Source organism: Hippichthys cyanospilos, chromosome 8 (genome assembly GCF_059441005.1).
Source record: "Hippichthys cyanospilos isolate Australia breed blue-spotted pipefish chromosome 8, RoL_Hcya_1.0, whole genome shotgun sequence".
NCBI classification, from domain to species: Eukaryota; Metazoa; Chordata; class Actinopteri; order Syngnathiformes; family Syngnathidae; genus Hippichthys; species Hippichthys cyanospilos.
Genome location: NC_142376.1, coordinates 12604495 through 12628319, shown reverse-complemented (window position 1 = coordinate 12628319; position 23825 = coordinate 12604495). Strand labels below are relative to the sequence as shown.

Sequence of the window (23825 nt, the reverse complement as noted above, 5' to 3'; positions counted from 1 at the left end):
TACTGATCCTTTAATTTATCACTTAAAGGGAATCTCATTACCTCTCCCTTCAAACCTTATGTATGTACACTGTATTCTATTTAGAGGCAATACTACATTCCGCCACAAGGTAGCGCACAAGTGCATACCCAGTAAGTGGCCAACTGGTATGCTTCATGTCTTTGGTGAACTACGCACCAAAGACATGAAGCGTGTCTTGAAACTGTCTCCCAGTATGAAATACAATGTGAAAAATACAAATAATTGAGTAACTCACTCATCGAATCACAAACTATGTAAAACGTTGCTTGCTTGTTAGAGGACAACAAAGAGTATATTGTATATTGACTTGAGGAGCTATTTTCCATCAAATGGGACCACATGTTTAACAAAGTCTGTTTGCTAATTCTCAATGCTAATGTGGTATAAGGTTCTTCAGGAAATTGATTAAATCCAAGTTCTAAACATGTTTAACTCCATTTTGATTGCTTGGAGTTTAATGTGATAGATCAGTTGAAGCGGATGCTATGGCGATTAGGATAGTCTAATGTTACTCGTGAATTAGGTCACCACTACACTAGCACATATAGTGCATGATGTGCTACTGTAGCGTCTAGCTATAATGTAGTAATTGTGAAGCTAGCCACGCTAAAGTTATATAAGTAACAGTTTATTCAATTATAAAGTCTATAAAATTGTATGCAGTTCATTGAAAGTTCATTTCAATCATTCTAATATAGTGACTGTGATTTATGTATATATATATATATATATATATATATATATATATATATATATATATATATATATATGAATATATATATATATATATATATATATATATATATATATATATATATATATATATATATATATATATATATATATATATATATATATATATATATATATATATATATATGAATATATATACACACACACACACACAAAATGTTTTTTTTTTTCAGTCACATTGTGTCAAAGTGTATACATTGGTCAACTTCCAGTGACAATTTTTTTCCACGAAGGGTGTTTTGTGAGTAATGAGTCTACAGTGCGTTTTTACCGCTTAAGTTGCAGTAGTGCAGGGGTGGGCAATTCCAGGCCTCGGGGGCCGGTGTCCTGCATGTTTTCCTGTTTTCTCTCTCAAACGCACCTGATTCAAATGATTAGGATTATTCTCAAGGTCCAGCAGAGCTTGTTGATAAGCTAATGGTTTAAATCAGGTGTGTTAGGAGAGAAAACTGGAAAACATGCAGCACGCCGGCCCTCGAGGGCTAGAGTTGCCCACCCCTGCAGTAGTGCTTAACTTGGAATTGATTAGCATGATTGTGTCCAGTGAATATCGTGCATATTATTATACTGCATAATTACCACCCCAACAACATAATCCAGACATGAATTGAACCGTCATCACCGTCATTGCGGATGGTTTTGCAGGAAACTAGCAGAATGCTTTCAAATTGTGATTGCCGTTAATCTGCAGTGTTGACAGTTATCAGTGTGTGTGTGTGTGTGAAAGAGAGAGGCTGGCCAGTGGCTAAGAGGCTTCTATATCTGTAGGACGGTGGTCTCTGGCAGACCAGCAGAGGTGGAATCCCTTTTCAGCATGCCCCCACTGGCCAATGAGCACGGACGCCTCCCAGACATATGGGCCTGGCCTCCCCAAAATAACCCGCGACCGCGGCGCTGACAAATGTTGCTACTTTTACTGCTGACAGGTTACCCTAGCGACTCGCCTTCATATTTCCCCGTAAACGCCAAGGGTAACTGTGCGGGAAAAGCGGGAAAGCTGGGCAGCTGCCTGTCCCAAGGTTTCCCCAGGTGGCAGCAAGTGGAAGACCGGAATCTCCCACTTTTGAGCACAGGTGCACCTTGAGGATACGCCAGTCCGTTGCCAGAGGCCAGCTGGGCTTACCCTGAAGGTAAAAACAAAGCAGCCCTTAAAGTCATTATTCCTGCATGGTGTCCGTTGGCAGCAGCCTCACGCTGTGCATATCCTCAGAAAATCTCTTGACATGATGGACTTCAGTCTACTTTTAGATCCCGACGGAGAAAGCTGCCGCTTAATTCAATTACTCGAAGCCCGCCAGTTCCGCGGTCCTGTGTTTGTGCGGCAAGGGGCCGGGTCATGAAAACAAACCTCTTCGTCTCATCCGGCGGTCTCGATTACCGATCGTAATTGCAATTTTGATTTGATTGGTGATCGCTTGACCGGTCGGGCTGCCGATAACAAGGTCGCGCAAGATGAAGGAATCTGCTTTTCTTTGTTGATTTTCTTGGTGTAAACTGAGCCCCCGGCTATTATTAGCTATGACTTGGTGGGCTCGGAGTCTGTTTGCAAAGGATTAATGTACACAACAGCTGCACCTTCGGGTCTGCTGGAAGGGCATTGCGGTGCGCTTAATCGCACTGATTTGACTGTCAGTAGCATATGCGGCGCCCTATCTCATGTCTGTATTCCATGACTTGCTCGTCGGTGTCAGAAAATTATGCAAGGAGGAAACTTTGCACAAGTTACGTAGGGACAGGGGAGCCTGTTATGACCAGCTGGAATTAGACAAAAATAAAATGCTATTTTTACCAGATCTTTTAAATCAGATTCATTATTCATGCTGTCAACAGCGGCTGATGTACTTTGTCAGAATCCACATTGTCCATCCATTTTCTAGACTACCGTTTCTCACTGGGCTTGTGAGCGAGCTAGAGACTGTCCTAGCTGATTTGGGCCGAGAACCAAGGTACACCCTGGACTGGTCGCCACCCGATTAGACCAGTTTTTCTCGAATGGGGGTACGTCGGTTTTGAACAGGGTTTCTGCTGGCATCTCCAAAAATCCAATTAAATACTTTATGATGCGGCGACAGGAAAAATGCATTTTCTTTTCAAATCAGAAGCAAATCAATGGGAATATAAACAAAAATATTGGTAATGTGTGTTATAGTGACTTTTTTGCAAAATATTGCATGCCTTTCTTTTGTGAAGTTTATACGCATGCACATTTTCATTAATGACGCAATACAGATGGGTCGGAAATAAAACTGATATGTTTCATGACCTATCTTATGGAGGTTTGGAATAAAATATGGCTAGCGATACCACTCCAAACGTAGTTTAATCAATCAGACGGGGATGGCACAGAGATATTTTTTAACTTTCTTTCATTTTCTTCTTTCATTTTCAGCAGTAATAAAGTTTATAAGTTGTTAACAGTTGATTTGATTAAAAAAAAAATCACATATGATTAATACGTTCAAAAAAAGTTTGCTTTTGACTGTGACCATCGATTACAGCTCACTTGTTTTCAGGTTTTGTTTTCATGTGATGAATTTACGCCGTGATTGGTCAATACATGAGCCTTGTTGTCATTATCAGTTGACAGCAAGCGGGAAAATGTTTTTAAAGTCCCTACCACTGTGAGGGCCAAACTTTGGCAAGTGGCAACCACTCGCCAAATGTTTGCATATGCTGCTCGTTGCAGGTAAATGCTCACAATTATATTGTGATGAGCAGTATAGGCCAATATTTAGCGAACGTTTGTGACTTTGATCGATCCCTGACGAGATTGAAGGAGCTGCTTAAAGGTATTACTCGTACCTTAGTAAGTTAATTATAGACAAAATTTGTACTTTTTCCTGCTGAAAATGGCAAAAAATGTTAAGCATCTCTTTAGAGAGCTTTAATTCATCCAAAGTGCATACCTTGTCATGGTATCCTCAGGGCTTGACAGTACAAAATTGCATACGTGTAGAATTGACAGGGTTATTCGAACTTTGGTGATAAGAGGATCAGGTATTTTTTGTCATATTATGATCCCCAATTATCGAGTAAACACATGCAGCAAATGCATATATCGACAGATTGAAAAAAAAAAAGAAGGATGTGATAATTGGTCATCAATTGGTCACATGACACATTGCGAGGGCCTGTCAGGGACATCATTCTCACTCGGTCTACTGCAACGCTTCCTCACACACTATAATGCTTTCAATCACAGTATTGAAAAGCTCACAAACCCTACGGAAACACACTTACACACTTGTGAAGCGCCTCATATTTCAGCATCAGTAACATGCGTGAAGGCCTTTCAGTAATGTGAATAAGAGCTTTTCACTTAGTGTGCAATCCTGAATTATGGCCCTGATGACCCCTCATTTAAAAAGCCAACCATGTCATTGTGCATGACAGATGTCAGTTAGCCGCCACACTAGTGAAGACGTCGACGTGTGCAGCAAATGAAACTTATCGAGGCTGCCATGATTCTTTTCTCCAGTATGCAAGAAAACGAGCCGCCCCCGTCGCTCTCTCAGCTCCTAAGGGAAAGCTACCTGGCCGAGGCCCGAGCCCAGCAGCGTCACAGCGAGATGAGCCGCTCGGACGCGTCATCGTCACGCCTTCAGATTTTTGGCTCGCTCAAAGGAAAGGCTGAGGACTCGGCGGTGCTCCATGAAAGCCAATTGCCAGACCTGTCGGCGTTCCTCAGCCAAGAAGAGCTGGACAAGAGCGTTAACTTGGCCCGCCAGGCCATCGGACATGAGCCCCGTGAAGAGAGGGCGGAGGTCAAAGCCATCGTGGCTCCAGCTGCTTCAGCTTCCGTTTCTTCATCTACAACCTCCTCTATTCACCTCGCAAAGTCATCGCCTGCTCCCTACATGCCACCCTCCTCTATGCCTTTCACGCAGCCGCTTGATTTGCCGGAAACACAACCAAAGCTCCCGCTTGACAGAAAGCCGCAAGCGGCCTCCCTGATGAGGGACAGTAATGAAGGTCTGAATCACTTGAACAAGTCAGTGAGGAACTCCCCGTTTGGGGTGGAGACCCAGTCCAAGAAGGAGTTCCTAAACAAGGCGGCCGACTTCATCGAAGAGCTCTCATCTCTCTTCAAGGCTAACACCTCCAAAAGGATACGACCGAGAGCGTGCAAAGCCCATCGGAGTCGGAACCAGAACAAGGGACAGAACGATGGAACCATTTACTCCGACGGCTCCGACAGCAGGGAGCGCGCGGCCATGGGCGAGGATGGGCCCCAACCCGTTGTTAGCCCCCAGCCGGAGATCCAGCTCAATACTGGGATTGCTCACGTCGGGTTACAGGACAGTAGGACTACCGAGGAGCAGCAACTTGACTCCAAAGAGATGGAGGCGGAGGAAAGCCACATTCTGACACAACCTCTGCCATGTGCAGACGGGCCACTATGTGAGCCTCCGCATTTTATCCAAAAACTGAAAAGCAGAGAAGTTCCCGAGGGTAGCAAAGTCCAGTTGGACTGCATTGTCAGAGGGCATCCTACACCTGAAGTCCGGTAAGAAGCCAAAAATCTGCATGTCAATCCGCCCCGACCTTACATCTAACATGAGTTATTAGACGAAAGGTTTGCATTAGCATTTGCGTCATATTTTGACGTATTACGAAAGATGAAACGTTACTGTGGATGAGGAGGACCAGCAGTGCTCAGAGTGCCTTTATTCTGAGAAAGACTAGACCAACCATGGGCAAACAACGGCCCGGCAGCCATATGCGGCCCGTTAAGCTTTTAATCCGGCCCGCGAAACGAGGAAATGATCAATCAGGAGAATGTTAATGCTAATATCCCGAAGGATAGTGGAACTATCAGTTTTTTAACATAACAGTAACTGTCAGTACTGAAAAGGCATTTCAATGAATAAAAACATGAATTGAGTAGCATGGTTGCAATGCTATTTTAATTTTCTATTGAAATATTCCACATTTTTTTATATTATGAGGTGGATTATCAAAACACGTCATCCATCTGCTCCTGGTCTGGCCCTTCTGTCAAATTTTAGAACCCTTTGTGGCCCTCTAGTGAAAATTTTGCCATCCCCTGGAATAGACCGAGATCTAAAAGAGGAATTGGAACGCAGTACATTGGCAACCTGGAAGTCTGGTTAGTAGCATTACTTTAAAATCAACCAAAGAAATTAAATCAGTCAGCGCTTATAGACAAATCTTTACAATGCAAAGTCAATAAATACATTCTTGAATGTTTGCTGTGGACAAACTTGAGAGAAACAAAAGTGAAAATTTTTACAGCCGCAAAAGAGGGACCAACTAAATTGTCATTTTCAATTTCCAACCTTCTTGATGCATTTCACTGAGAATCATTTTGTGAGGACTCATTATGTAAAAAAAAAAAAAATCCCAGACAAGCAAAAGTTACATATGCTAATAGTATTTTTTTTGTATGCTGTTTAGTTCAATTGACTTAATTCTAATTTGTTGGTCTCAATGTGGCACAATTAACATAAGCATCTTGGCAGAAAAAGAACCCGAATTTGGATTAAAGTTTGATGCATAGTAAAGGTGATGTTTGGTAATGTAATTTCAGGGTAAATACACAGCTTAATGTATGTATGACTTATTTATTCCTGCTTCCGTATGTGTTGTCTCTGGTTGTCTCATGCACAAGATGGCAGATATGTGCCAGTCTATTGAAAATGTGCATTTATAAAAATCTGCTATACACCCTGAATCGGAATTTAGGCCTCCAGTAAAAATCCAGCATTAGGTTTAAGGCTTTAGGCCAATGTAAATTTTCGGACCCCCAGAAAAATACAGATAATCAGATGGTTAATTTTGAAAATGATAATGAATGAAGTTGGATTTTTTACCTCCCAATGCATTTCAATACACTCACTTATATATTCACTTATATGTGAGTCATCAGTCCACAGGCCTGAAGAATAGCAAAAGAATAAGAGTAAATACTGTATATTGTTAAAAAAATGTACTGTGTATATATATTTTTGGTTCATAGAATGCAAATGCAATTAATGGTTATAAGGGCATTCATTCTTTTCATGTGTTTGTGTCACAAGAATAGGTGCCATATTAAACACATGCATGCTTAATTTACTGTATGTTACACGATGTATTTTATGATTTTTTATATTACTGTATATCTTTATATATTACTATTACTATTTATTATCTTATTATTTTAGTTAAATCAAGGTCAATTCTTTGCACAATATCACCTCACCTAAGCATTGCTAAAATTAAAATTAGAATTTGCTTTGTTTTAAATGACACGTCCAAATAATGACCTCATCAACAAATTTGATGATAACACTTCAATTCTGGCATGGATTTCATGTAGTAAATAATGACGTACCTGTTATTGATATACAACTACTGTTAATGGTTAGAGTACATAAAGGTAAAAAAGAGAAACATCTGCAAATATCAGCCATTAAGCCTCTTATTTTTGACCGACGAAGGCCCACCTGAGACTGTGCAATCTAACAATGTAAAAGTAAGTTAACCACAGTTGAAGTTCTAATGTGAAGGTGAATCCTGTCAAAGATGAATCTCACATGTTGACATTTTTTGGACGCATATTTGACACGTGCAAAAGAGTTTCAGATGTTATTTGCAGTAAATATACTCAAACTTTTACTTCATTGACATCATGAAACTCCCAGTCAATTGTTTATTCTTCCTCACCATTTTGAGACCCATTGCTAAGAAAAGCCTTGCTTTTGAAAAAAATTTTTGTTTTGTTTTTAACTCCAAAATAGTGGGAGTTAAGTTTTTAAAAAGAAAAGAAAAAAGACTCATCTTTGTCGAATAGGTAAGAAAACTTTATTTGAAGACGTTCCAGGCCGGGCAGCATGGAGACATGGAGCATGGAGGTATAGGGAGGTCGAGGGAAGGGGGCATGGTCTTGTTAGTCCTACTGAGTATTGTTGAGGCACTAACATATACTTGTGCTGGGAGAATGCAAGCGCTCTGCCATTTTTAGACTGGACTGGCACTGCGAGCTGCAGTCTCGTCTGATAATGGAACCGAGTGAGCTCTTGGCAGTAGCATGACCATGCACGGCCCTTTGGTAAGATGGCTTATTTGCTCTCTAGTGGAAATTTGACATTGTTTCTTAATAAATGTAGTTGAATCTATGGCATAAGCTGTTTTTTAAGAAAAAAAAGTTAGTGTATTAGATTTTTCTCAAAACCTATTTTCATTCTATAGATCTCATTCTTTGTATTAACAGTTACTTATTTATGATTCCCATTTGATGTACTTTTCTGTATGTGTGCTTTCTGAGAGGTTTCGCTCGACGTGAGTTTAATATTGTAGTTTAGAGCTGTCAGGCTCCAAAGGGAATCTCCTTGCTAGTTTTGAGCCGCAGAAGGAAAATAGCTCTGACAGGTGCAGTGTGGAGCACACCAACCATCCTTTTTACTACTCATGTTTTTAATTTAGACTCTTACTCATGACAAATGGCTCTCGTAGCAGAACGTCCTGCAGTGACTCTATTCCAGTGAGGCACGAAAAGGAATTTCACTGACCCTTCAAAGTAAAGTCACAATCGCACATTAAATGTGCAGTAAATGATGAGTTTGATGACATGCACTGAATTGGATTTATTCATGTAAAGCTCTCGCCATCTTACCACAGGCACACCTCATTCCTCTTTGATTATTGGCTGGATTTTTAGAAAGCTCGAGGACTCATCGACTGAAAATAGATGTTCGGTGTGGCTACTGCTCATGTTGCTGCATTGGAAGTCCGTTTACTGTTAAAGTTTAAAAATGAATAGACTGTTGCCAAATAAAACTCTGCGGCAAAACCAGAACTATAGGGCAAATACTCTATTTACTGCCACTCTTATGCATCGTTACAGCCAAACATGTGGAAGGAAGTGACTACTACTTGATACTAATCTTATCCATCCTTCTTGTAATGGACTTTGAAAATGTAGCATATCCTAATATTAAAAAAAAAAAACAAAACCTTCAAGATTATTTTTTAAAATTGAAACCATGCAATTTGCTATGGTGTACTGAGTGTGCTCTGTATCCTGGGACTGTCTAAACTGGCAAAGCTTACTTTACAGGCAAAAGGGAAAGTGTTTGCTCATGTTTATATGATGGAATTGAAACTCAGCCCAAACTTCCCTCATGCATATTTGTTGCTTTAAAGAGACGGGAAGAAAATTGATAGAAAGAATGAGTGTGAGCGAACTAATTGAAATAGCATAACAACGCAAAGGAAATCAATCAAATGACTTTGGCCACCCAATAAAAACTGACATGGGGGGTAAAAAAAAGTTTGAGCTGCTTCAATACACCTCAATCAATTTCAATCAATGAACTATTAATTTAACATTATGTCCATTGTTGTGTTTGTCATTTCAAAACAAATAATGTAAGCTAAATGGCATAAATAACTACAATAGATGAAAAAAAAAACATAATTAACTTCAAGATGAACTACAAACTACAACCACAATAATAAACAAATAATAAATGCCACAAAACCAGAAAATGAATTCTCTTTAGAAAGTGTACGTGTAAATAAGAGCACATGTTGATTTTTCTGCATTGCAGGTGGTTCTGTGAGGGCAAGGAGTTGGAGAACAGCCCTGATATTCAGATCATCACCAATGGTGAGTTGCACTCTCTGATCATCACAGAGGCCTTCGAGGAGGACACTGGACGTTACTCCTGCTTTGCATCGAACCTTTACGGCACTGACTCCACCTCAGCGGAAATATACATAGAAGGTGAGTCTTTCCTTCTCTCTTGAGAAACATTAAAGCAATAGCTCTCAAACCGTATTTTCACTGAATTATGTTTTGTTATTTTAAATTCCTAAAAACATATGGGGGCAGCCTTCGTTTTGGGCCAATTAAAAGCTATTATTATATTTTTGGAAAGAATATTTACCAGAGCAGTGTGACATTTTTGAGTTGCCCTGCTTTGCAGAACCTACACAAAATACTCAAATGTGCGCATAATATCATACAGGTGCATCCTCCTCGGACTCTGAGGGGGAACTACACTTTGAGCATGTAGCCCAGTAAGTGTTCCTAATCTCACCATTTAGATTTGGAAGAATTTAAATCACTTTATTGCTAACGATGAGACTTCATCCTTACTTTGATTTGAAAAGCCTGCATGGAAAACAGCCCAAGTCCACACCACTGTCGAGACAAATCGTCACAGAAGCTAAAGAGTCTTCAACAAATCAAACCGCAGGAGAAGCAGCAGATGAGCTGAGCACTCTTCGGATGCAACAGGTGCCGGTTCCGGTTCAAACGATAAACAGCTCATCTCCAGGCCCGGAGCTCCCTCAAGCATCAGCAGGATCTACATCTTATTCGGAGGAGACGGAAACAATTGTTTTACCTGTTGAGGTGTTTCCGACGTCACCGCCAGGAGACCTCACAGAGGGTCAGTTGCTCGCTCTCTCACCACAGCTTTTAAACTCTGAGCCGCCATTCCCCAGCACAACATCCCAACCTGAGGTAGAACTGCCGACACACTTTCAATGTTTAAATGTTTCTCCCGCTAGGATGTTTATATTTTTTTTGTGTGTGTGTGTCTAGAGTCAAACGTCTAGCATCAACCTACTGCAAGGCTTTAACGGGCAAGACATCATGGCTGCCCCTGTTTTTACAAAGGTATTACTAGTCTTAAAAGGGTAGTGTTATGATGTGACTAGACAGCGTGTCACACCAACACCGTTTCTCACACCTCTAGAGTCTGCAGGACCTGGTGGCTTCAGAAGGGCAGCTGGTAGTGCTTGAGTGCCGTGTGAAGGGAGTGCCGTCCCCTCGAGTGGACTGGTACAAAGAAGGAAAACTCATTGAAGACTCTCCTGATTTTAGGATACTGCAGAAAAGTAAGCAGAAACAAAAACAAAACATGGTTAAGCTGTGACACTAGAGTACTTTTGGTATATTTCTGAAATGTTTGTAAAAATGGATAACGCATGGGTTTTTCTATGGGGTGTCGCAACAACTCAATGAGGGGTGGGCAGGGTTGGCATGCACAGTCAATGAAAGACAATCATGTTGTATTATATACATGTAAATGTAAATGTGCATTTAATGCAGTGCTTCTCAATTATATTTTGCCAAGCCCACCCTAAGAAAGAGAAAACTTCCCAGTTCTCCTCTCCACTCGACGCACTGACTATAAATAAATTATTTTCTATAAAAATTGTAGAAGTATACCTAAACTTGTATCCTTTTTAACATTAACAAAAGAAAAAAAGCAATATAAATTAACTTTCAACAATTGTTCATATTTTTTTACAGCATTTATACGGGTTACAGCTTTGTCTAAAACACAAAAAAATAACCAAGTGCATCAAAGTGCCTGAAACTAAAACAAAAGAAAAAAGAAAATTACAAAACATTACAAAAACAAAGCCTTTTCCATGGGGTCTTCCACGTGCCCTCTGGCATCACATCGCGCCCCCCAGGGGGGCCCGCCCCACTATTTGAGAAGCACTGAGTTAATATAATTAACCTGTTTAATTTCTTACCTCCAAATTTCAGGATAATCTCTTTTAACAGTTATTACATCAGATACTGATGATATGTTTTTTGTTTTTGTTGTTGTTGTTGTTTTCAGAACCCAGATCTCCAGCTGAACCAGGTAGCTTTTTCAGAATTCCTCGTTTGTGGAAAAATATAATTCTAGCCTTAGATATGTAACTTGCTGTGCGCTTACATACTGCTCTGAAGTGTTTAGTTATCATAGGAGACTTTCTGCTCCTCTTCTGTACACAAGTCAGGGCTGCTTTCCTGTGCCTGTGAGCCTTATAAGGTAGTCTCTCATCCTGTGTCGAACCGCCACGGCAGATCATTTCAACCAGCCTTGGCTTCAAATAGAATCAGCTACACGCATAAAAAAATTTTGGGCGTTACATTCTCAAACAAGCCATGAGCCCTTCTCTCTCGCAAGACTCTCAACAGCAATCTCATCCAAGCATTTCAATCATGTGAGTATCATTTTTGTTCCGCCAGAGGAAATCTGTACTTTGGTCATAGCTGAGGTTTTTACTGAAGATACCGGGATGTTTACCTGCACAGCAAGCAATCCCTATGGAATAACGTCTAGTACAGCAGAACTAAAGGTCAAAGGTACTCATTTGTTTTTGTTTTAGAAAAAAAAGGCATCACATCACATAAGTCTTCTCTCAGTAAGCTGAATGTATCTACTCGTTTGTTTCGTCTTTTTTATTTATTTATTTATTTTTTACAGGAAATGGTGTTAAAAACCACACAATTAGGCCTTTTTGCACTTTAACCGTGGAGCCCAGTCGAGTCCAAGAACTTTCCGCTTCAGATCTGATAGTCTCTTCTGTCAAACCCCAAACTGAGATCGCTCTGACCAATAACATCAAGCCCCACTCTAGCACCATCCGACTGGATCCATTGGTCAACAGCAACGTACGTTTAGACCCCTTAAACACCAGCACCCTTCGTCTGCACCCCAACAACTCCAGCATGCTGCGTCCGGACACCTTACGTACCAGCCTGCACGGTTTGGACCCCGGCAGTCTCAACTCTCACAGTGTTAGCACCCCCAACCTAGACCCACTCAGTCTTCACCAAAAGCCCCAAGAGAACACAGGACAGCTGGCTCCACACTCAAAACCGCTCAGTGCCCCACCTGCGCTTGAGCAGGACGCATCCGGACCGGTGTTGACATCACTTGACTCAAATTCCGATCACAAAGCGGCCTCTAACCATCAAAATGGGACATCTGTTTTGTTGCCCCTCCCTGATCCACCTCCAAACTCCTGCTTAAAGTCAGGTGCCCTTACAAACCACAAAGACTCACGTTCCAGCTCCAGAGTGGGTCTGCGTGTACATTTCAAACTACCTGATGATGAGGAGGGAGGGCAAAATGACAGGTCTGCTCCACCTGATGAAGATGACTTGGATGCTTTGGTCAACAAAGGACCACCACCAGTGCTGGCAAAGCCCAAACTGTAAGTAGGGGAGTCAAATTAACTCATTACAGTAAATGCAATCGTTTAATTACAGTCATAGTAAAAGTGCTATTTTTTTTCATTGCATGAATATAATGTAAATTTCTTTAATTTGACTCAACGAAGCAGTCTGGTGGTATGCAAGAGAGTGTGCAGGGACAAATGAAAGCTAAGATTCTTAAGGCTATGGAGAGAGGAAAGACGAGACGGGAGGACAAAACAACATAACAATTTATGTCTGTGTTGAACTCACTTATCTGTCAAGGTCGTCTCATTCTCGCAACACAAAGTGAAACGGTCTTTGTTCAAACAAAATCAGGGTGTCAGTGAACAACAAATGTTATACTAATACTGGATGAATACATATTTTCCGTTACAAAATGTATGCTTTCTTTATCCTGATGAGATTAGTTTTTGTGGATCAGGCTTCTTGTGCTTCAGTTGTTGGGGGTTGGAAAACAAGGTCCTTTTACACCCTGAACTGGACACTGATTGGTTGTCATAGTGATTAGCATAACCTGAAAGGCTCGTCTTGTGGGCGGAAGGGCAATTACAGAAAGTAATTGAACTGAAAATGGAAGAACATGTGAGAGTTGTCAGTATAGAATGGTAAATTCAACTTAAAAAAAAATCCCGGAAAAAAACGGAACCATTAAAAAGGGTAGGGTGATATTCACTCTTTGTAAAAAGAAGTTTGGCGACCACAGAAGCTGCTCAAGTTTAGCCTATTACATAAATGCAAAGCAACCAACTGCGACTGCAGCCACAGCTAACGATAGCAGCAACACTCCTTGCCAAACTAAACTCAAGAAAGCCACACCTTTAAGCTGTTGCAACAAACAGGTTGGGTATTGGTTTTTTTTTCACATTTATTTATAATTGTTTAGTGATTGCCAATTGAAAACTGCACCATTCCTCCCATTAGTTGAATCTAAAGGTTGCAGCCAGCACTTGGGACTAGTCTCAAAAACAGCAAAACGCTAACATCTGAGTCTATTAATGAAAATGAATTATTGTAGCCACTTTTTTAAATCAATATTTTTTTTAAATCAACAATAAAGCAATCTATCTACTTACTCTAAATAGTAAGGTGTGATTGGAAAAAAAATAATGAAAGATCTTTATTAATCTCCTCTTTTTATATCTCTTCATAACAATAAGACCAGATAAAGTAGATTTGTGAGTAGACAATGAACGTCTAAAGCAACAGTGGCTCTTTAACATTAAAAAGAAGCTTTTCCCCGAAAGGCCAAGACCCCATACAGGCTAAACAAGCCTCCATCTGTTATTACTATTTTATATATTGTATATCAATGCTATGGCAAAATACAATACTGTATAACAATCTAGTTAGGTCACTTAGTCAAAGCACTCCTCAGATGAAAAAGCATGCGAAATCTTGCCACTGAATGCGAAGATATTGCAACCCAAATCACAGTTTTAGTTCAAACGTATGTCAACAATATTTGATCCTCCCCCTAAAGTCCAAATATAAAAGCTCCTCCTTCCGCTCAACTATTAGTCGCAATTCACTAATCCTTGCAAGCAGATCTCAAATGTGGACCTTCAGGCTCTCCAAAACAAAGGATGGCATTTTCTATTTGTAAGTTCACTGATTATTTTCTTACATTTTATATACTAAGCAGTCTTTGCTCACCATGAAAAACTGAAATATTTCTATTACTCTACTTTGGATTGGATTGGAATTTGGCAATTTACTTCTTTTTATAAAAGGCAAAATGATGCAGTGATTTAATAGTAGTTGAATATAATGTAAACCACGATTGTATGATGCAATTAAGTGTGCATTTTGAAAGAGTTCTGAGGTTAGCCAGAGTTGCTTTGTGGTCACCTTGTTGGTGGTCCTTAAAAGGACAGATCATCTTCATGCTGACTTTGGCTCGCTCCTGTTGAGCTTTACGGGACTGACCTGCTGTAATTCATTGGAACACAGCACTGAGCCTCTCCCTCTTGTGCACCATGTATAGAGTCTTTCCAGCTCATCTCTTCCTCTCTGCTTGTACTTGATTGACAGGGACTCGGCGCAGCTCCAGCTCCTTCATAACCAGGTTCTTATGGAGCAGCAGCAGGAGAGCCAGCCCCCAACCCAAACCAACAATCAGCCTTCATTCCAGGCTAGGCAGGTGACAAATTCTTGTGAAGCTTCACCCTGGTCCCTCAGAGAAAACCGTGATTCCCATTCCACTAGCTTGAACAACACCTCGCAAATGACACCCAAATCTGGACCTCAACACACCACGACACCCCCTGCACCTTCACTGAGTTCTGCACCTGCGATCAACAGTTCACCCCTTTCTCCAAGATCCTTTCCATCCACTTCCCAGGTTAAAACCTCCTCCCTGCTGACGTTCCCTCCACCTATGCCACAGCTAAACACAGCTCCGCCTCTCAGTGCGACACCTTTGACCCAGATGAACACTATCCACGCCTCCCACCTCAACCTATCCACAACAGTTCTTGCCAGAAGCACCCCCACATCGCAGTTTTCCTCTCAGCCAGTTTCAAAATTAAGTTCAGGCTCAACAGATTCAACTGCCGCCTCACATCATGTCACGTCTCCAGCTGCTTTCCTGAGAAGCACCCACGCCTCCCTCATGAATCTGACCGCCACCTCACAAGCTTTCAACTACACCCGGCCCAAGGAGTTCATCGCGGCACAAACTCTCTCGCCCATCAGGAGTCCCTCCCCAACAGAATCCCCAGTCCCGCTTCTCCACGAGCTGGCAGCTGAGCTGAACTCTTCCACCACCAGTTCGCCAACGCTTCCACCATTCTCACTACCGACCAGGACCTTTCCCACGAGGGTGCTCCGGTCCCCGACGAGCCCCCCGTCGCTCATATCCTCACCCACGCCGGGTTCGGCACCAAACCTAAACAACGCGTTCGCCATCAGAGCTCAGTCACCTCCGCAGGCTTCCTCGCCCACCTCCAGCAGCTCCACACCGAGCCCCATCCAAAACCCCGTGGCTTTCCTGAGCGCCATCTTGCCTTCCCTGACCCCGTCTCAGCCTACCAACTCCATGGGCCTTCCCAAAGGAGCTCCTTTAGGGTACTTTACATTGGACTGCTTGCGCTACTGGAGAGGTCTCATTTGTTCTAATAGGTTTCTTTTGCCTCCTTAGGTTCAGCAAGAAAGTACCAAGGACGCGCCTCCCATCAACCGAAAACAGTCGCGAGATCAAAGATGCTGTTCTTTATGACATCGAGAAAAAAGTGCCATTTCAAGATGATCTTCCTATTTTGGCCTATCAGCAGGTATCAAACACCCCTTCTGTTAGTTGAATGATAGCGTAGTTGGGCGTGTTAGTCTAGTAGACTTTGACTAATTTTTAACTAACCAATATAGTAGTTGGGTGTTTAGTCTAGTTTGCAACAGGTACGTGGACATGAACCATTTTTTTTATTTTTGGCAGAAAAAATACAGATTGACGAGTATTTTTTTTTTCTTTTTAGATTAAACTGAATAAAATAGCATTTCAAAATGTATTAATGATATGCAGATTTTTACTATTCACGAGCCGGCCTGGTTCCTTTTCTCTATGAATGACAGGGGTCAACAGTAAAAATATTGTTTGGGGAAAAAAAAAAACGTCTTTCCACTCCAGTTCACAGGATGCATTACGTGGTGCAACTATTCAATAAGGACATTAATTCTTGTGATATGTGTTTGTGTGACAAATACCTGTAGATAAATGGGTGTCATATGTCATACATTTGTACCTCATTTATGTTGCACTATATATTTTATGATACTTTTTATTCTTTTAAACAAACTGTGACTTTAGGTTGTGTGCAAAGTCTGAACATCCAGGTCAAAGCTTTATACAGCTTCCTTGCATTGCTCACCTAATCATTGCCTGTTAAACGTAAGATTTGTTTTGTTTTGAACGACAGGTCCACAAAGTGACCTCATCAGCAAATTTCATGATATAAATAAGGATGCAAGGTTATGGTATGGATTTACAGTATGTATGATATAGACATGTGTGTTGTTTTTGTTAATGGTTAGAGTACATAAAGGTAAAAAGATAAAATAATCAACTTGCCATTTGGATGATTATTTTCGGCTGATACTTGAAGGGCATTAATTAGCCGATTAAACGGCCCTACAAATTAAATGTTAAAACTCTCACTCTCCATACACCTTACATTCCTAAGAAACCTTTTACAAGCACTTTTTTTCCCCCCTAAAATTAGGAAATATCTAAACTTACACCGAATATTGAAAATGGACCTTTTCAAGTTTCCACCACCACACCTGCACAGTCCCTAGTCTTTATTAGCCCCAATGGCTGAAAATTCACAATTCCTTTTTAACTTTGTTTGTTACCATTTTCTGTATAATTATATTTCCTTTAATGGGTGGGCCATCAGTCAGATATTTTTACTTCCTAATTCCCGATCATCAGTCACTGTATCCATGTACTGTAACCAGGCATGTCTAACTTAGCCTAGCTTGTCTGTGCGCTTCTCTATCAGTCGGTTAGAGTGTTTTTGTGGGAGTTCATCATCCATCCCTATCCTCTCATAGAAGCGGAGTATTGAGGGGAAAACAGCGAGCAGACCCCTTGTTGGACCAAACATTCCAGCAACTGTCATTAACTATGATGAGGTACAAGGATCATCTCATTGCATTCGAGAAGCTAACATGATGACAGTTCATACATCACACAGCGCCAGTCACGTTTGGACACAATTTCTCATGCATTAGAATGGTTTGTCCAAACATCCATCAACTAATATATAACCTGCACGAAGAAATCTATTACATTGTGCTCTTGACTCACTGTTGGTTTTCTTCAACGTTCACTCATTTCCACTTCCAAGCTTTTATTTCCTACGTCCTTATCACACATCCCAAATATGACATCAAAAACACTGAAGTTCTTACAGAGAAAACTTTGAAATATTCTTACTTAATTTCTGTTCTCTGGTTTACCCTCTCGTCTTGCTGCATGAGCATTTCCTGCTTTTCAGCAGACATTTTGTCAAACAGATGCTACAGCATGTTTCCAAGTGGTATTAAGTCATGACATAAGTTTAGGTTCAAATGTCCAAGGTTTTACTCGAATAGTAATACCACCAATGCGTACCAAGTTTTGACTTCAATACCACCAAAAATATACACAATGATGTTTAACCTTTTTGTGGTATTTTGTCTAATCATTTGATCTTTAAATCAAAGGCATTTCACATCAAAGGGAAAGGATTGAAAGCAAAAATTAGGGAGCTGAAATTTCACCTAGATGATGACAAGATATCAAATTTTCAACATGGCACGACCCCCGAGTCACACTACCAGAAGCGTGCTATCCCTTGCCTAAAATACTTCAACAACGATGTGAAAGAAAATGACTCAAAAATGGTCAGAATACCGCAAAGGGTTAATTAATGCATACACTTTTACAGTCTGTCTGCAATATTGCATACTGTGTTACATACATATTGTATGGTATGAAAATGATTTCTGTGGGTTAAAAAGGCAACGAGTGCATTAATCATTGCTTTCATGTAGAATGTTTCCTTTTTCAGGAGTACAAAGTTTCCAATTTTGAGCAGAGATTAATGAGCGAGATCGAGTTCCGCTTGGAGCGGACGCCAGTGGAGGAGTCAGATGACGACGTGCAACACGACGATGTGCCCACGGGCAAATGCATTGCTCCCATCTTTGACAAAAAACTCAAGAACTACAAGGCCATGGAGGGTGTACCTGTTACGTTCTCCTGTAAAGTTGTTGGCATCCCTGTCCCGAAGGTGAGATGTCAACTGCTGTCAAAGAGCACAATAATATATTCACACTGTTTCTTAGTTGTGACAAACACTTTGAGCACCTTTTTTGTTTTTTGATTGGGGGGGGGGGGGGGGGGGGTAGATTTGGGCAGCCCTGATCCTGTTCTGGCATTAAAAGAGTTCATTACAATATGTGCCTACAGGTGTACTGGTTCAAGGATGGGAAGCAGATCTTGAAGAAGAATCTACATTATAAGAAGATAAGAGAGGGTGATGGAACATGTGCTTTACATATAGAGGCTACAACAGCTGATGATGATGGGAACTACACTATAATGGCAGCAAATCCACAGGTGACACCTTGCTCTAAGTTTCCGTTTCATGACCTCATTGTCCTGATTCATTGTTTGAAAATTAACAGGGACGAATGAGCTGTTCAGGTCATTTGATAATCCAAACGGGACCACCCCGAAACCGGCAGACCCCCATTAACTCCCAGAGGTAAGCAGGAGTGTGGAGTCCTAGTTTACACAACTAAATTAAGTGCAAAGATTTTGTGTAAAACAATTAGGATCCAGATAAATTATTTCAAAATGTTTTGTTTTTTTTAATCACTATTGCTGCCAGTAACATTGCTACTAATGTCCAAACCCTCTTTTTTCTTTCCTCAGTATGCTATCTACCTACATAGACAATTAACAGTTGGAATTTTTATTCAGGCCTCAGAGGTGTATTTTAGAAATGTAACAGACAAAAAGAGAAATACAACAATATAAAAAAACTTAAATTGTCCAACTTACATTGTTTTCTGACTGTATAAATTTGCCAAAATGTGAAACAAATGAATGTCTGAAGTCACTCATTAAAAAAAAAAAAGTATATATATATATATATATATATATATATATATATATATATATATATATATATATATATATATATATATATATATATATATATATATATATTTTTTTTTTTTTTTTTTTAAATGAGGGACTACCACCTGGTACATATTATATTACATGGGAAAATGAATCTTTATGAACCCCGTTTTATTATTATTTTGCTTTTCTGGATGGCCTTTTTTGATTTAAAGATAGGGTGGAACTCCAATTCATTTCCATTGCCCTGGCCTTCATCTTTAACACAAGAGCGCCATCTACAGGAGTAAAATAAAATATCACAGGCGGTTCATGAGATTTCATTTTCCTATCACTTCAGCCATGTCATTGAATCTTGACGCTATCCCAAGGCAAGCTGATGTACGTATGCACATTTCACCACTGGAGAGAGCCAAAGGCAACATAACCCAATGCTAATTCAGCATAACGGCGACTAAACCATTATTATCTTTCAACTGGGATGTGGCCACGTTCAAGATTAAGCAATGCCCTTCAAAAGCTTGTTCAGTGGGAGTGAATGTGTCTGTTTAACCACATATAAGGTTCAGATTTTCTCGTGGGCTTTTCCTGACCTTTGTTTCACTTTTAGTTTCTAACAGAACCATGTTCATAATTCTTTCTACCTTATCTAAAGCCTAAATTCTGATAAAGAAAAAGAGCCCCAAAGCATGATGGTGCCACCACTATGCTTTAATGGAGGTGCAATGTAACCTAGGTTGAACTTTTTGGCTAAAATTCTGAAAGGTGCCGTATGTTTAGCACAAACACAACACTACCTATGCAAATACAACATACTGTAATGTCATAGCTGCAATGAAGCATGGTGCGGTGGCGTCGCTGCAGCAGTATCATGCTTTGGGACTGTTTTGTAGAAAATGAACATAAACAGCTCTTTCTGCCCAAAGCTTCAGGTTCATTTGTTAGCAGCCATTTTAAATGGTTTTGGAAGCCAATATATAAACTTAATGAAACTAAACTTCTCTTTTTCAGGGTACGAAGTCGTGTCCAAGAAGTTGAGGGTGAGCAAAGCCATGAGCGTTTTTTCCGTCCTCACTTCATCCAGGCTCCAGGAGACATGCTAGCACATGAGGGGAGAGTATGCAGACTAGATTGTAAGGTAGGTAGCATTTTCAGAGAATCACATTCACATAAGATTTGTAGAGTCCGTCCCCAAATATGGTCCCTTTTTGTCTTTTAGGTGAGTGGTCTGCCCAACCCTGAGCTCATGTGGTTGGTCAACGGTAGGCCCGTCTATCCAGATCTTTACCATAAGATGCTGGTGCGGGAAAACGGCATCCATTCTTTGATTATTGACCCCTTGACACAGAAAGATGCTGGCACGTACACCTGCATTGCAAGCAACAAAGCAGGGCAGAGCTCCTTCAGTCTGGAACTAAAAGTTGTGGGTGAGCAGATTTCTGACACAAATTGAGAAGAACAGTTGCAATGTCATGAGATCTGGGAGGTTTTTCAACATGTTTTGAGTCTTGAATATTGTCTTCAGAGAAAGAGATGAAACAACCTCCCCATTTTGTGGAGAAGTTGCAGAACATCGGAATACCTGAGGGGAGCCCCGCCAGGATGGATTGTCGGGTGTTAGGCATGCCCCACCCTGTTATATTCTGGAAGAAAGACAACGACACCATTCCCAGAACACAGAGCAGAATGAGGTCAGTGAGACTCTAAGAAAATAAAATCTTCACCCGACATTTACATAGAACGCGTGGAAGACTGGTTAGCACATCCGACTCTCATGTTGAGATCGTGGGTTCGGCCCCGGCCTTCCTTTGTGGAATTTGCATGTTCTCTTTGTGTTCGGGTGGGTTTTCTCTGGGTATTTCGGTTTGCTCCTACATTCCTCAAAACATGCATGGACACTATGAATTGCCCTGTACCCGACCTGTTCCCCAAAGACAGCTGGAACGGGCACCAGCAAGCCCGCGACCCTTTGTGAGGACAAGTGGTTAAGGAATGAGAAAAACAGACAAACAAAAGAAGCAAATAAAAAAAACAGATGCGATCATAAAAACATGATAGAAACAAGCTTACAAGAAAACAAGGGCAAAAAAATAAGACATTGGGAAAAAAACAGCTGCAAACAACACATCCATCCATGCTTTCATTTTCTAGAGCCGCTTATCCTCACAGGCTTGCTGGTGCCTATCCCACCTGACTTCATGCAGTAGTTGGGGGACACTGTGAACTGGTTGCCAACCAATTGCAGGGAACACAGAGACGAATAACAATTCATGCTATTCAGGCCACCGTGATATACTACTCATTAATCAAAAAATGACAATGATGATATTGCAGCAATTTTAATATTACATTATCGTCTTTATCATTAAATCCCTACTACTTGATGAAACTTCCACTCTGTGACAGGATAAGAGGAAATGAATGCCATGAAAAATTAAAGCCGTTAGAATTTGAATGGTCGACCCCCACATATTTTCATCTCACCAAATCTGGCCCTGTTTGTAAAAAGCTGGGACAGCCCTGCTCTGAAGTGAATGTAAACATTTCCTAAATTTGGCACATCACACCATATAGATCCATATAGACAAGCCATATAGAAAAATGAAGTAACACAATTCAATCCACTCTTCCATCTCCTGATCACTGTGGGCATGTTAAAGATAATAACACAAGATAATTTGTATGCATTATCTCAACTTAAAACAACAACAACAACAAATGCAGGTTGATGAAAACAGCATACTTGGCCATCCATTAAAAAAACAACAACAACATTTTGCTACTGCCCCAGCATGCAACAGGATGCCACAGGATACGTGTGCCTCCTGATCCAGCCAACCACCAAAGAGGATGCCGGCTGGTATACGGTGTCAGCCAAAAACGAGGCTGGGATCGCGTCTTGCACCTGCAGGCTGGACATCTATGGTACGAAGATAAACTAGATAAACTGTCAGCGGCTTTACCGAGGCTCATAGTACATGTCACCATGTATATGACCTTCAGCACAGTGGCATCAGAGCGTGCCGGCGCCCATGAAGAAGACGCCGCGTGCGGTCAGCCGCTACGCGGCCCTCACGGGCCAAGGCCTCGACATCAAATCGGCCTTCCCCACCTCGGAGACGAGCCCTTTCTTGTTCGCCAGTTCGCCTGCTGAGGCCACGCTGGAGAGCGAAGAGCTGTGAGGAGTGCCTCCATCGGGAGGAACGGGGGTGGGAATGTTTACCTGCGCGGGTCGGCATGGCGTGCGTGTGACGGGTTTGAAGGGGAGACATGCCGAGTGATTGTGAAATGATTGTGCCACATGCTAGCACAGTGTCACCATTCCGGTTTCCGTAGGTCATATCAAAGTGTGTTTCACATACAGAATGAAAAAAAAGAACATTTTTGCTAAGTCTTAGCTCATGAGCCATCAGTGGAGAATCATTTTGCTCTCCGAGTTTGAGTTTTTTTTTGTTTTTGTTTTTTACTTTTGAGAATGCAGTTCTTGATAACAAAAATCAAAAATTTGTTCTCAAAGTAGTGCCCTTTATTTTTCCTAGCAAATAATACTGTCCTCATAATTTATATTTCAATAAAATGCACAGCATATGAAAGCTAAGCTTCATGAGGAATTTGGAAAAGCATTGTATTATTTATGTGGTTGATATAACATTGGATTTTTTCAATACAAGCGCATTATTTATGTAAATCTATTAGGCTACTGATTTACCTCTTTGCACCATGTTTTCCATGTGTGTGCATGTTGAATGGCTAGGGTTTTTTTTTTTTTCACAGTTATGTAGTATTTTGTTAGTAGCCGAAAGCTGGGATGTTTATGATAGAAGTGAGTCAAGATACAGCCAAAAATGTTGTGGTGCAGTGCCAAATGCAAAATTGGATCCAACGGGGCAGTATCAGGTGGTTTCAATGATTAACTTTTAATGTAGAGTTGTAACTGAGTTTGGAATAACGCTGACGGAAGCTTTAAAGCATCCAAATCTATTTCTGAAAATGTTGCACACTGTAAAATAGTTTTATCTTCAAAATAAAATTATATTTATTCAAGTGAGTAAGGGTTTGCTTCACCGGAATTTCTGTACATGCCGCCAAGTATAAAACATGCATAAGCAATTTGGGGGTTCCTGAAATTTCTGCAAATATATGGGGGCTTGTTTTGACTTTGACTTATTATCTTGAATTCAAAACAAATAGAAGATCTCAGGAGCCAATTAAGCATAGCTAATCAGTCCAATTAGAAGGGAAGAAGGTTCATATAAGCATAAAATCACATTCACCTTCTTGACCCAATTAGAGTGTGAGCCTCATTTGACCAGCTGCCATGTCGAGCTGGCTGGCGCTTGTGCGCCTTGCACTCATACATGCATTATGGGAATATATGAGGACCTTGAAGGAAATTTTATTATTACAAAAGTGGGAAACATTATTATTGTTTTCTGATCTTGGTTCTTTATTATCATTTTCAAT

The 23825-nt window shown here is 40.8% G+C and overlaps 1 protein-coding gene across 2 annotated transcripts; it reads left to right on the top strand.

Moving 5' to 3' along the window:
- The first annotated feature begins 4253 nt into the window (after positions 1–4253).
- Positions 4254–23409, top strand: mypn (myopalladin). 2 transcript variants are annotated; one of them, XM_088422110.1, is made up of 20 exons: positions 4254–5281; positions 9330–9505; positions 9750–9789; positions 9895–10249; positions 10331–10405; positions 10485–10626; positions 11364–11387; positions 11759–11875; positions 11997–12729; positions 14765–15799; positions 15873–16005; positions 17282–17362; positions 18283–18504; positions 18684–18833; positions 18902–18981; positions 20373–20499; positions 20581–20788; positions 20887–21052; positions 22153–22286; positions 22365–23409. In XM_088422110.1, the coding sequence occupies exons 1-20, from the start codon at positions 4254–4256 to the stop codon at positions 22541–22543; spliced, it is 5205 nt and encodes a 1734-aa protein (XP_088278236.1). In that variant the 3' UTR covers positions 22544–23409. The 2 variants fall into 2 exon arrangements, with proteins under 2 accessions (XP_088278236.1, XP_088278235.1); XM_088422109.1 differs by having other exon boundaries at positions 9750–9801.
- Positions 23410–23825: the final 416 nt, after the last annotated feature.